This window comes from Gouania willdenowi, unplaced genomic scaffold, assembly GCF_900634775.1.
Source record: "Gouania willdenowi unplaced genomic scaffold, fGouWil2.1 scaffold_83_arrow_ctg1, whole genome shotgun sequence".
Lineage (NCBI taxonomy): Eukaryota > Metazoa > Chordata > Actinopteri > Blenniiformes > Gobiesocidae > Gouania > Gouania willdenowi.
In genome coordinates this window covers 207,392-221,002 of record NW_021145249.1, presented here as the reverse complement: position 1 = coordinate 221,002, position 13,611 = coordinate 207,392, and the positions used below count along the sequence as shown (strand labels likewise).

Genomic DNA, 13,611 nt, shown 5'->3' with positions numbered 1-13,611 from the left:
AAAAGAATTTTTGTTTTTTTAAAAAAGACAGCCGAATTGTACGTAATACTTTAATTTACTTACTCACTCATGTAGTTTGGAGCTTTACGTTTTGTTTTGCGCAGTTTTGTTACTTTTCTGATTGGCGCTACAATGTCTATGGAGTTATCAGCATTTCAAAAATTTCATGGGAACACACACACAGTATTTATTTATTTATAATAAAAATTTACTAAATGACTAAAATAAAACAAAAAACTAAACAATATATATACAAAAAGCACACACAATTACTCCACAATCACACTATAATGGCAACCAAAAACAATTATACAAAAAATACACAAAAAGACAACTGAACAACACACAGCTGATGCGCGTGCACGGAGTAGATGGATGTAGACACACACACACACGGCTGATGCACGTGCACGGAGTAGATGGATGTAGACACACACACACACGGCTGATGCACGTGCACGGAGTAGATGGATGTAGACACACACACACGGCTGATGCGCGTGCACGAAGTAGATGGATGTAGACACACACACACACAGCTGATGCGCGTGCATGGAGGAGATGGATGTAGACACACACATACAGTATAATAAAAATATACTAAATAAGTAAAATAAAACAAAAAACTACACAATATTTATGCAAAAAGTACACAAAATGACAATAGAAATGCATAAAAATATACAAAAAAGCTCCAAAAACACACACAATTACTCAAAAAACTATACATTACAGAAAACTACACCAAACAACAACAAACATATGAAAATGACTCAAAATACATAAAACTAAATATTTATACAAAAATACAAAAAATAATAATAGAAATGCACAAAACTACACTAAAAAAGACACAAAAATACACAAAATGATTCCAGAATCCCTACAATGGCAACAAAAAACAATAATCATACAAAAAATGCACAAAAAGACAACAGAAAGATACAAAAATACACATAATGACTCCAAAAACATACATTACAGAAAAATACATCAAACAAAAAAAAATATAAAAATTAGTATAAAAAAACAACAAACACATTTATCATGCACATGTCCCATAAAATTAAACCAGGGAAATCGCACACGCTATTTTAGTTTGCACCTGCAAATAAACCCCTTTATAACACTACAGAGTACAGCGTATGTACACTATGTACATCCAACCTTCAAACACATACTCATTTGGCCATAATTGACAACTCTACTTATGCTCCTACATGAATACATACTTGTGACGGGCACTGTACTAGTAATTAAAAAGTTGAATAGTTTAAAAAGTTGAAAAGTTATTAAAAAACTTGTATGACTAAACACCACAAATAACATCTAAAGTGTAGTCTGTAATTCTCTCTTTTAGTTTCTATAATCAACATCAGATTAATTCCGATCTGTAAATTGTTAAAAAGGATTTGATTCCATAAACATATTTTTCATATTTTTTTTTTATTTCTTCCTAACATTTCATTTACAGTTCCCCAATTTCTAGCATTATTTAAATTAATATATCTAATCTTCCTATGATAATATGACACACATTTAATCACAAAAGACAGCTTTGATCAGATCAGTGTTGACAGGTTGTCAGGGCAACTCAGGCTAAAATGGAAGCTCAATGTTGACAGGTTGTCATGGAAACTCAGGCTATGTTGAAAGCTGCAGAATCTCCTCGAGCACCGTCAGACTAAAGCTTTAATAATATCGATTAACCAGCAGATGTCACCAGTGAGCAACGTTTGAGACAAAAGTGAGTTTCTAATAATAATAATGTCAACTTTAATGACTCATTTTATGAATTTCCACTACTTCATTTACTAAAGATACTCTAATCATCATAACAACTATCTAATATATTTTAATGTGTATTATCTTTTATTAGAAAATATGCTTAAAGTTAATCTTTTTTATTTTGAGGGATTTTCATTGAAAAGTGATTTTTATTTTATTTTATTAAAATGTGAAAGGTAAACTGCTTTCATTAATCTGTACTCGTAATTATTGATAATTTCTGACATAACATTAACTTATAATATAGTATTCTGATTACATTTTAAATTTACATATTGATATTCAATTTTGTTTCCCTGTTTTCTTCCAGAACTTTAAGGAATTTGAGTACATGATGGGTGAGTGTGTCAATAATCCAATAACATTTTTCACCTTGTACATTGATATTTAGATGAAACTGATCAGCCACAGTATTATGAATATTATATTGAGCCTAATAAAGTGTGCTTCATCTTTTTTCTAACACAAGCTGCCATGATATATGAATGACCATTCTATGATAATTATGTACTTACTTGTAATGTAGACTATAGTTTTATTTCAGTTATTGTTTTATCAATTATTTTTGATACCAGAAATGTTAACTGGAGCCTTTGGGAGGTACTAAATGTATGCATAATAACAGGCAAACAGCTCCAGGTTTGATAAATGTGAATTCTCACTCTGAATTATGGATTTGCATTTCCTCCTCCAATATTTTGCGGCCCACAGCTGATCCGCCCACATTGCATATTAATAAGAGGAAAAAAACATGCTAAATGCATTGTGCACGCTATGTTTCATGTTTGCATTCCTGATTGGCTGAGGTTTGCACCGTTTATCAGCGTACGTAGTGACGTTTACACATGGTTTTACTTTAGCTGCTATTCTTTAATAAATCCACTCCATAATGTATTGACTACTCTCAGAATGAAAGGAACATTTCACCCAGAATAACAAAGTGTTTCTGAACAGGATTACAGACTAAACCTTAACAGAGTCAACATCACATGGAATCACTACATCCAACATGTGGTTTTTTAATCTGATATACAGGGCGTAATGAAACTGTTCCTATGCAGAAGTAGCAGATAATAAAACACGTGCAGCCATTTAATGCTGACACCATCCTCCTACTAAAAGTCTTTTATACATTTTATCTTCTTTGAACAGTTGATCATGTTGCAGGTGATGTTATAACTACTTGATTTAACGGCGTGTATTTGTCCTCACTGTCAGATGGTGAAGAGAGAGCCTGTGAAGGACCAGATTCTATGTATGTGAAGCTGATTTCCTCAGACGACCATGAATTCATTGTGAAAAGAGAACACGCCCTGGTATCAGGGACAATCAAAGCCATGCTGAGTGGGCCAGGTAAGGAAACAGCACTAAACAGAGCTTTTCTGATGTCTTGAAGACTTTTTCTAAGGAATCTTTTTATTAATGAGTGTAAACATTAGACAATGTTGTATCTACTAATGTTCAATCTGTCCAGAGTCACAGGTGTTGTATTTTATTGCAAAGCACACACAGATTAAAAGTAACAATAGGTCTGGATATCATTTGGGATGTTTGACCTTCTGTGACTTCATATGCAGGACAAATTGCTGAGAATGAAACCAACGAGATAAAGTTCAGGGAGATTCCCTCTCAAGTCCTGTCGAAGGTCTGTGAGTATTTCACCTACAAGGCCCAGCACACCAACAGCTCCACAGAGGTACCCGACTTCCCCGTCTCTCCAGAGATCACCCTGGAACTGATCATTGCTGCAAACTTTTTGGATTGTTAAAGTTGAAAAGAAAAACATCAAATAAAAGCATAATTATTTATCAAAGTGTCTTTTTTCCCTTTCCAAAAAATATTGCCTTGTTATCATGATCCCAGTGATGTTTATTGTTTAGTGAGCTTTGTACATCATAACATAACATAACACTGACATTTTGATAAACCCGTGTGCGTGTGCCTCTGAGCGTGCTAGGCAGTGGAGGTCTAGTGGTTGAGGAAACAGGCTCACCTGGTCTATCATTGTGGGATGTTGATCAGTCCCTAATACTTATTGATCCTGACTGGGTGCTACATCATGGCTGCCCACTGCTCCTCGGGGAGGGGTTTCATTACAGAACACATTCTGTGTATGTAGCTTTACAATATTTGTCATTGAACACATCTCATTTGGGATGATTATAAACCTGTGTATTATTACAGAAGTATAATTACACAACAAACAACATCTCATCAGACGGCTCAGCTTTAGCGCTTGGTCACTATTAGCAAAACAGCTACTGAGCAGAATGGCAAGTAACACAGTACAAATACTTTGTTACTTACTTAAGTAGGTTTTTCAGGTACTTTGTACTTTTAGAAGTGTCTATGTTTACTTTGTTACATTTTCAACATAAATGTTGGTACTTTCTACTCTTTACATTTCCCAAAAAGGCTCGTTACTTATATATATATATATATATACTGTATATATATAAAGTTACATTAATCAAAGTCACCAACGTCTTACTAAAAATATTTTCAAAATAAAAGACATGCATTTTTTTCTTTGTGATAAATAAAGAATAAAGGCCTCTGTAAAGTGTTTAGTGCTGATGTGTTGGAGTCTGTGTGACTGGTGGTGGGTAGTTAAACATGTAACTAACCCAGTGGAGGGTTTAGTTCGTATCACTAGGGCTTTTATTGTTGTGAGAGAGCGGTGTGCAGTGTTTACATTGTTTAGCAGGAGTTTATTGGTGATCCAGTTAAAACAATACAGGTCAGTGTCCGCATAAATCAGTGACAAACAAACAAAACTAATGGATAAAACATTCTTGTGCTTTTATTTTGAAGAGGGTCAATTGAGCAAAAGAGGATAATGAATGGGGGCGCACGGTGGCTTAGTGGTTAGCACGTCCGCCTCACTGCAAGAAGGTCCTGGGTTCAAGCCCTGGGGTGGACTTGGGTCCTTTCTGTGTGGAGTTTGCATGTTCTCCCCGTGCTGCGTGGGTTTCCTCCGGGTACTCCGGCTTCCTCCCACAATCCAAAAACATGACTGTAAGGTTGATTGGAGTCTCTGTGTGGCCCTGTGATGGACTGGCGCCCTGTCCAGGGTGTACCCCCGCCCAGCGCCCTATGAGAGCCGGAGATTCGCACCGGCAGACCCCCGCGACTCTGTTCAATGGGAATAAGCGGGTATGAAAATGGATGGATGGATGGATAATGAATGAACACATCTAACATAAAGATTAAGGTAATTATGTTTCAAATTTAGTCAAATTAGGTATACTATCCAGTGTTTACCAGTTATATTAAAAAAAAGATTTTTGCTCGCTTTATATATTATACAAACCTTTTCAAAATAAAATAGTAACATGCTGGCTTTGTGATAAATATAAATAACACTGTTTAAATAAAGCCAGTGATGTTTGGTTGAACCTGAGGAATGATTTACATTTTATTTTTTATTGATAGATATTTGAACTTATTTTGAAAAACAACAGGTTTTGCCGCTGGGTGGAGCTGCTTTATATACTTGGGTTGGACGGTTCATTGTAAAGATCGATGACTTTGATTATTTGTTGTTTGCTACCTCTTCCCAGTTAAAGTGTTTCAGCTGTGGGGTGGAGGGACACCTCATTAGAGCATGTCCTGATCAATCTGGTTTTAGATCAATCCACTCCACTGAAACTGCTCTTCTGAAAGTTTCTAGTGACGTGATGATGGCCGCTGACTCTGGTCGTTACACAGTTTTAGTTTTACTTGATCTGACAGCTGCCTTTGATACAGTAGATCATAGTATACTGGTTGATCCACTCAAATCTGAGATGGGTTTTCTGGTACTGTTCTCCAATGTTTTACCTCTTACATTAATGGAAGAACCTTTAATGTTGCTATTAATGATGTTATGTCCAATATGTCCAACCTGTCATGTGGAGTAGCCCAGGGCTCTGTTCTGGGGCCTGTTTTGTTTTTATTGTATCTGATGCCTCTTGGTCGGTTGATTCGTGGTTTTAAAAATGTATCTTATCATTTTTATGCTGATGATATCCAGTTGTACTGCTCCTTTAATGACTCAGAGTTTCACTTTTTATCAGAGATCTTAGACTGTATATCCTGTATCAAAAACTGGCTGTCATCAAATTATCTCCAGATAAATTCAAACAAAACAGAAACTCTGATCATTGCTCCTGATAAAAACATCCTCTAATTAAAAACTCTCTTGGTGATCTGGGCTCATCTGTTAAAACCAGCCTCAGAAACCTTGGGGTTGTTTTTGATCAGTCCATGTCTTTGGAGGGACATTGTCGTCAATTGACTAAAAACTGTTTTTACCACCTGAGAAATATCTCTAAAGTGAGGCGTCTTTTATCAAAATCAGGTCTGGAACTGGTCATACACGCATTTATATCATCTCGTATTGACTACTGTAATTCTGTTTTTACTTGTTTTAATAAGTCGACCCTAAACAGACTCCAGATCGTTCAGAACGCTGCTGTCAGACTTTTAACTGGTGCTTCTAGAACATCCCACATCACCCCCATTCTTGCTACTCTGCACTGACTTCCAGTTAAGTTTCGCATAGAATATAAAATATTAGTTCTCACGTTCCGAGCATTACATGGTCAGGCCCCTAAATATATCTCGGACTTGTTGTGCCCCTACTCATCAGGGCGATGCCTTCGGTCTTCAGGTCAGGGTCTCCTAAAGACCCCAAAAACTAAATTTAAAACCAGAGGAGACCTGGCGTTCCAGGCTGTAGCTCCCAGACACTGGAATAACCTGCACCAGTCTCTCAGGGAGCTCAACTGTGTGGTCACTTTAAAAAAACTGCTAAAGACTACACTTTACAGTAAAGCTTTTAGTTACTGGATTTTAATTTTTATTTATCCTTTAATGTTGCTGTTCTTATGATATTTATGCACTCTTGTTTTATTATTCTATTGTGTTGCACTTGTACTTTTACCACAACTCTGTACAGCACTTTGTGATTTTATCTGCAAAAAGCGCTTTATAAATAAACTACTTACTTACTAAATAAACTTCTTACTTAAATCACTATCGCTTTTCTGATGCCGTCATTATTTATGCCACATACGATTCTGTCGCGGATCAGTTCATCATTTATCTCTCCAAAGTGGCAACTTTTGGCTTATATTTTTAAATCACTGATGAATGATTCGATAGTCGCACCTTGTGCATTTCCATTGTCTTACTGTGTTGTGGATTACACACTTCCCTTATTTGAGACACTCAGGGTTTTCTCTTGACTCAGCTGGGACGAGGACGGCTGCATCGACACCTGGCGCCCTAACTTCTGTGGTGTAGATGAACAAACGCTCCCGTTCAATGACTTCTGCTCCAGCAAGATTGAAGAGGATATAAGCCTTGTTCTTTGCAGGTTTGTCTGAGTGAACAGCCTCAATAAAGATGTCATATTCTCTTTCAAACACATGCCAGTTCTCAGCAATGTCTCCCTCAAACACGAGCAGGTCGGGTCTCCGAAATCCCTCCGCCATCACGTTAGCCAGCTGTAATGCTTTTCCTTCCTTCTGTCTAGAGGACTTGCACAGAACAGTGTTATAACTCACCGGTGACAGGCTCGGTACGTCTTCTGACTCCATGTTGGAATGTGTGAGGAGTCCACTGTGAGCATTTAGTTGGTTTATTCACAACTTCACAACGTAACTGCATCTGTGGAACGACTTACAGGGGATTCTTTTTCGGAGAGGTGGAGCATGTGCACTGATGACTAGTACGGCAAGCGATAAGGAATAATCATTATAACAGAATGATCTACACTTGAGTTTGTGACCAATTTTAGTTTTTATTAAATTTGGGAAAAATGTGTGGAATAGATTTAATAATTATGCAGTATTTTGGAAAAGACAAAGATTTATTTTTCAACAATTTGTGATTAAAAATGACTGCAATCATTAGATAAAAGCGTGGGAAAACTGTGTGCTGACATTTGACAACAAAAACACAAAATGAGTGAAAAACTCCAACAATTCTATTACGTTTCTATAGTAACATGATTAACATAGATGTCCAGTGGACATTCATTGACCAATTGTTGCTATAACGCTAATATGTCTAAAAAATCTAAGGACTAATCTTAGATATGAGGAAGCGATGAAATAAACTGCAATGGCTTTATTTGACCACCAGGAGGCAAACTGTAAGAGCAGCAGCTACAACATGACATTCCTTTACGACACATAATTTTCATGTTTGACCACAGGGGGCGCACTGTTTCAGTGATCCTAGGATACAACACAAAGTTTATGTTTTTTCTGAGCTGGTTAAAGAAATAGAATAGAATAGAATAGAATAGATCTTTATTGATGGTAAATTCACTTGTTGCAACAACACGATTAAACAAGAGCAGACGGTAAAAAAACAATGTAAATGCCAACATAAATGTATTTATTCCTTTCATGAAAATGCAAACCAACATAGATTCCCCATGTACATCAAATAATATCACAGTCCAAATGAAACAAATACAAAATAACAGTGGAAAAATATAAAAACTGTAAGTCAGACATAAATGTACAAATGAAAAATTAATTAAATGGGTTTCAGTTGCATCTCCAACAGCTTGAAGTAAATGAAGTAAAAAAGGTAAAAATGTGTAAATGATCTGAGGCACAATGTGGAAAATGCAGTAATTTTATTCAAATTAGTTATTCTTTTAGATTTGCTTTTTATTAAATGATAATTACATTGAGTATTTATCTAATTACTAATTATTATTTTGTGTGTTGTAAAAAGATGGTTGAATAAAAGTCAATATCTTAAACACCAAAACTTCACAGTTTTACTTTAATTAAAGGTTAAGATAATAAGTAAGAGTAGCAGTGACTTAAAAAACACTTTATTTTTATACATTTCTGCAATTGTTTTGTTTTCATTACATTTCATAGAAAATAATCATGTTCCTATTTTACCATCCACTAACACCTTTAAACTAATCATTAAACAACTTACATGTTTGTACAATTTAACAAGTTTGTGGTATTTAAATAAATAAAAAATCCACTTTTTCAAACATATTTCATCACAATCCAAACACCAAATGTGAAACTTCTTTAATAAAATGTTTCCTCCCACTGTTGAGAAACATACATGTTAGGTTGGATGGAGTGCGTAACCAACCTGGAGAAGTGAATGGTTGCAGAGAACCATTGAATCTATTGTTGGTGAGACTTCATCATGACACTGATCATTCACTTTGATTGACAGGACAGATGATCAGAGGTGCTGAGTTTTTACCACCATCGTTATTAAAGGGACTAAAGTATGGGTGTAGTTTATGAGTGAAGCAGCAGTGAGTGAAGGAGTAGATCAGAGCTGCTGCATCTACATCATAAAAGGAGACCACACCCTCCTCATAGTCCACAAACACACCCACCTTCTCAGGAACACGCTTCAGATGAAGAATGACTGGATGATCTTCACATGCTTTATACACATTTCCATCTCTGAGTATCACAGTCCAGTAACCATTCTTAGGACTCAGAGTGATGTCTCCCTTCCTGTTGATGGATTCTTTAACCACTCCTAAAGTCCACTCAGTTTTTCCTTTAACCTGAACCTCAAAGTAAAATCTACCTGAACTGAAATTCTGTTTCCCTAAAACACAGGCACAAGGAGAAAATCTCTCTTTGTTGTCTGGAAGGTTCTTCCACACATCACTGCAGTAAACTTGTTTTCCATCATCAGACAGGACGAGGTGAGGATTAGCTGTTAGAGGATCAAGAGTCACATCTACTGCAAACTGATGCATTATCTTCATCTTCTTCATCATCTTAATCTTGTCACTGAGTGTGTCCTCCAGCTGAGCCACAGCTCTCAGCACAGTCTCCTCATATGATGATGGACGGACCATGACCTCTGTCCAGTCCTTGGTGGCTGGAGGAGCATTCAGGGAGCAGAAGTGTTGGAGGAGGTGGAGGTGGTCTTTAGAGCGGGAGAGCTGCTCCACCTCAGAGCTTCTCTTCATCAGCTCAGAGATTTCCTCCTCCAGCTCTTTGATCAAACCTTCAGCCTCTGTCTTTTCTGCTTCCTGTTGCTCCTCCATCTTCTCTATCAGCTCCTTCAGGCCTCTCTGAACAAGCTCCATCAGAGCAGTGAACATCTTCACACCTTCAGCTTTCCCTCTGTCTGCTGCATTCTTCCTGATCCTCACTGACTCTCTGATCTCCTCCAGTTTCTCTCGTCTCTTCTGGATCATCTGCTGAAGGGCAGCATCTGTCTTCTCCAGCTCCACCTTCTTTTCTTCACACTCTTCTCCCAGAGGAACTATCTCGTGACTCTTGTGCTCCAAAACAGAACACATCAAGCAGATACATGTCTGATCACTCTGACAGAACAGCTCCAGAGGTTTGCTGTGCTTTAGACACATCCTGAGTGTGTCCTTCTTCATGGCTTGCAGAAGTTGTTTCCACATGGTGTGGTGACTGGATCAGTGAACACCTCCAGACAGATGGAGCACAGGAAGGGATGTTCAGACGTCCCACTTCAGGCAGCAGACGTGTCCACAAACTGAGGGACAGAGACAAGCAGCACATTAACAGGACACTCTCATTGTTGTGGAACGTTCCTTTACTAATGTTTCTGAGTCCATCTCACTGAGATCACCTCTAGTATTTAGCACTGATTCAGTCCTCCTGTAGTAATGTGGACAGTCGGCTGTGCCTCAGCAGCTGATTGTAAAAGTGCAACAGTTTGAATGTTTAGGGTTCAAATTAGTTCTACGGTTCTCTAATATTGACCACTGGAACTTTTCAAAACTATAAGTTAGATTCTTTGCACAATCTTGTTTTCTTTAAAACTAGTACAGTGCCCGTCGGAAGTATTTATGTGGGAGCATAAATAGAGTTGTCAATTATGACCAAATGAGTATGTGTTTGAAGGTTGGATGTTAAAGAGGTGTACATACTCTGTACTCTGTCGTGTTAGAAAGGGGTTTATTTGTGGGTGCAAAATGTGGGTGCAATTTTCCTGGTTTAATTCTATGGGACATGTGCATGATAAATGTGTTTGTTGTTTTTTTTGTCTTTACTCATTTATATTTTTTTTTGTTTGGTGTATTTTTCTGTAATGTATGTTTTTTGGAGTCATGATGTGTACTTGTGTATCTTTCTGTTGTGGTTTTGTGCATTTTTTTGTATAAATATTGTTTTTGTTGTCATTGTAGTGTGATTCTGGAATCATTTTGTGTATTTTTTGTGTAAATATTTAGTTTTGTGTATTTTTTATTTCACTCATTTAATATATTTTTATTGTAAATAGATACCGTGTGTGTGTTCCCATAAAATGTTTGAGACGCTGCTAACCAAACTCCATAGACATTGTAGCACCAGTAAGAACAACAACAAAACTGCACAAAACAAAATGGAAAGTTCCAAACTACATGAGTAAGTAAATTAAAGTATTATCTACAATTTGGCTGTCTTTTTTTAAAAACAAAAAATATTGTTTACCTTTGAACCTAGTGGTCAGAGCTTAACTTCCATTCACGGCACCACAGAGAATCTGCAGTTTTCCAGATGCAGTATTGAACAGGTTGCGTTCAATACTGACTTTAGTGAAACAGCGAGTTCGGGAGCAATTACACGGTTTGTGACGCGTCGACAGCATGGCAGGTACAGAGATGGAGACAGAAATGGAAGTGTACTCTGTGACCCGCGACTTTTAGGAAGTTTGGGATCACGGGGATAATTTTAAATAACCATGAAATATTAACTTAAATCACTTGTGTCAGTATTAAAAAGTAATCTTAAACTTAACGTTTTGAACGTTTTGATACACCAAATTACTCCAAAATAACAGATGCACACACTTGGGGTATTTGGAACCCGCTGACTAAGTTTCAGGTCAAACTCGTACCGCGTCGGAGAGATATTTGGTCCACACACAACCTTTTTTGATTTTATAGATAGATAACCAAAATATTGTGTAATAACAGACTGAAGTTTAACATAGCACAAACCTTTAAAGTTTCCATAGACCACATACTACATTTTTCAGTGATTTTCTCTTGTGAAAACAGATGCAATTAATACACATTTTGCCTCAATAAATGTAACTTTTTAAATACACAAAATTTTTATGCGATAATTTGATTGAAATTTACAAGTTGTGGTTAATCGTGATTAGTCAGATTTGCAATTGATTGGTTAAATTTTTTAATCCATTCACAGCTAATTTATATTTAAAACCTTTCCCCATGAGCAGTAGAGACCTTTCTCAGATGATGTCACACATCACATGACTTTTAGTGGTGGGGTAGATGATGGAAACCAATGACAAACTGTTTCAACATTTAATCTCAAATCTGGAAACTGGTTAGAAATATCTGCACTTCAGTCCTGTCTTTAGTCAAAATGAACATTACATTTATCTCAAAGCTCATTAGAACTCTGTAGAATAAATGGTAAATGGACTTGATTTATATAGTGATTGATCCCTACACTGAAGTAGTCCCAAAGCACTTTACATATCAGCTCATTCACCCATTCAAACACCAATGAAAGTTAAAGATATGGAAAACGTCACCAAGTCTAAATTTTATATCTTCAATGTTTCTCAAATAAAGATATCTATGTAGTTGTAGATATCTGAGATGACGTTTGGACTCAGCAGAAGTTGAAAGTTATTTTATTTTGTTTGTGTTTTATTTATTTTTATATTTACTCGTCACATTTCCTGAGACAAAATTGATTGTCTAAAAAAAGAAACCAATGGTTCATTCATTAATAACTGAAATATGTTATTTTCTCATGTATATTTATAATTTCTCTTTAACTAAAAAACAAGTTTTCTCTGATTAATTGATGGAATTTTTTGTCAAATACTGGATTACAAAAATATTCATCAGCTGCAGCCCTGAAACATATGATGATGATGATGATGATGATGATGATGATGATGATGATGATGATGATGATGATGATGATGATGATGATGATGATGATGATGAATGTTAGCAGCTACACTCACCTCTCTTTGAGTCCAGAGCTGACAAACAAAAGTTGAAGAGTCTTCAAGCTTTTCTCCTCACAAACACAGATTGGAGTCTCTGACTGCTCTGCTCTCACACTCTGTCCTCTTCTCACACTGACTCATCAGATCATCTATTATTAAATAAGTAATGAACCATCAATGCTGTTTGACCAGTTTGGTGTTTCTGGGTTGGAACAGCAATGAGGAAACAAACACTATCAGCCTCAGGTTTACTTTATCGTCTCCTTTCCTTTGGAAATATCCTTCCAGCATGAGCGTCAGTAGCACCACCAGGATTTTGATTGTGGGTGGGCTTCCAGAAAACTGGATGGTCCAGTTAAAATGAGCCAAATAAGTTTATTTCTACATTCACCCATTAACAAGTTGTTACTAGTCATACTGGTGTGAAGGGGGGGCTATGGGAGGACTTGATGGGGAGTGGGCGGCTGAGTTGATGGTAACTGGTTACTCATAATGTTACTTAAAATGGCTTGAGCACCAACTTCATTGATTTCATTGCTTCACTCGCTGGTGTGGAAGCAGCCTGTGGGCGGGCTTAGGAGTCCAAACGTGCAGTACAAGTCTGTGATTGGCCGAGAAGCTTCAGTTAAAGCTGCTTTTTGGATGAAACAGCTAGAAAAAAAACTCAGGGGGGGTTCCAGTCAAAATTTCCCACTCGGAACTCAGAACCATGACTTCCTAGTACAAGTGGAACGCAGCATACTGCGTTTGAAATCCCTCACTACTCATCTCATGTTCCATTGGGTCAGAATAGTTGACCCAGGTCCCCAATACTAATGCTGTGGGTAATGAGCGTCTATGGAAATCTATTTAAACACAACACACAGA

The 13,611-nt window shown here is 36.9% G+C and overlaps 2 protein-coding genes across 2 annotated transcripts; one reads left to right on the top strand and one right to left on the bottom strand.

The window, feature by feature from the left end:
* The first annotated feature begins 1,699 nt into the window (after positions 1-1,699).
* LOC114460886 (elongin-C-like) lies at positions 1,700-3,596 on the top strand. Its single transcript, XM_028442764.1, has 4 exons — positions 1,700-1,747; positions 2,099-2,126; positions 3,007-3,141; positions 3,366-3,596. Exons 2-4 carry the CDS (start codon positions 2,120-2,122, stop codon positions 3,554-3,556), a joined length of 333 nt encoding a protein of 110 aa, XP_028298565.1. The 5' UTR covers positions 1,700-1,747; positions 2,099-2,119; the 3' UTR covers positions 3,557-3,596.
* A 5,270-nt stretch (positions 3,597-8,866) lies between these two features.
* Positions 8,867-12,881, bottom strand: LOC114460883 (E3 ubiquitin-protein ligase TRIM21-like). Its single transcript, XM_028442758.1, has 2 exons — positions 12,760-12,881; positions 8,867-10,299 (listed from the first exon to the last, which is right to left on the bottom strand). The coding sequence occupies exon 2, from the start codon at positions 10,202-10,204 to the stop codon at positions 8,978-8,980; it is 1,227 nt and encodes a 408-aa protein (XP_028298559.1). The 5' UTR covers positions 10,205-10,299; positions 12,760-12,881; the 3' UTR covers positions 8,867-8,977.
* Between the last annotated feature and the right edge of the window lie 730 nt (positions 12,882-13,611).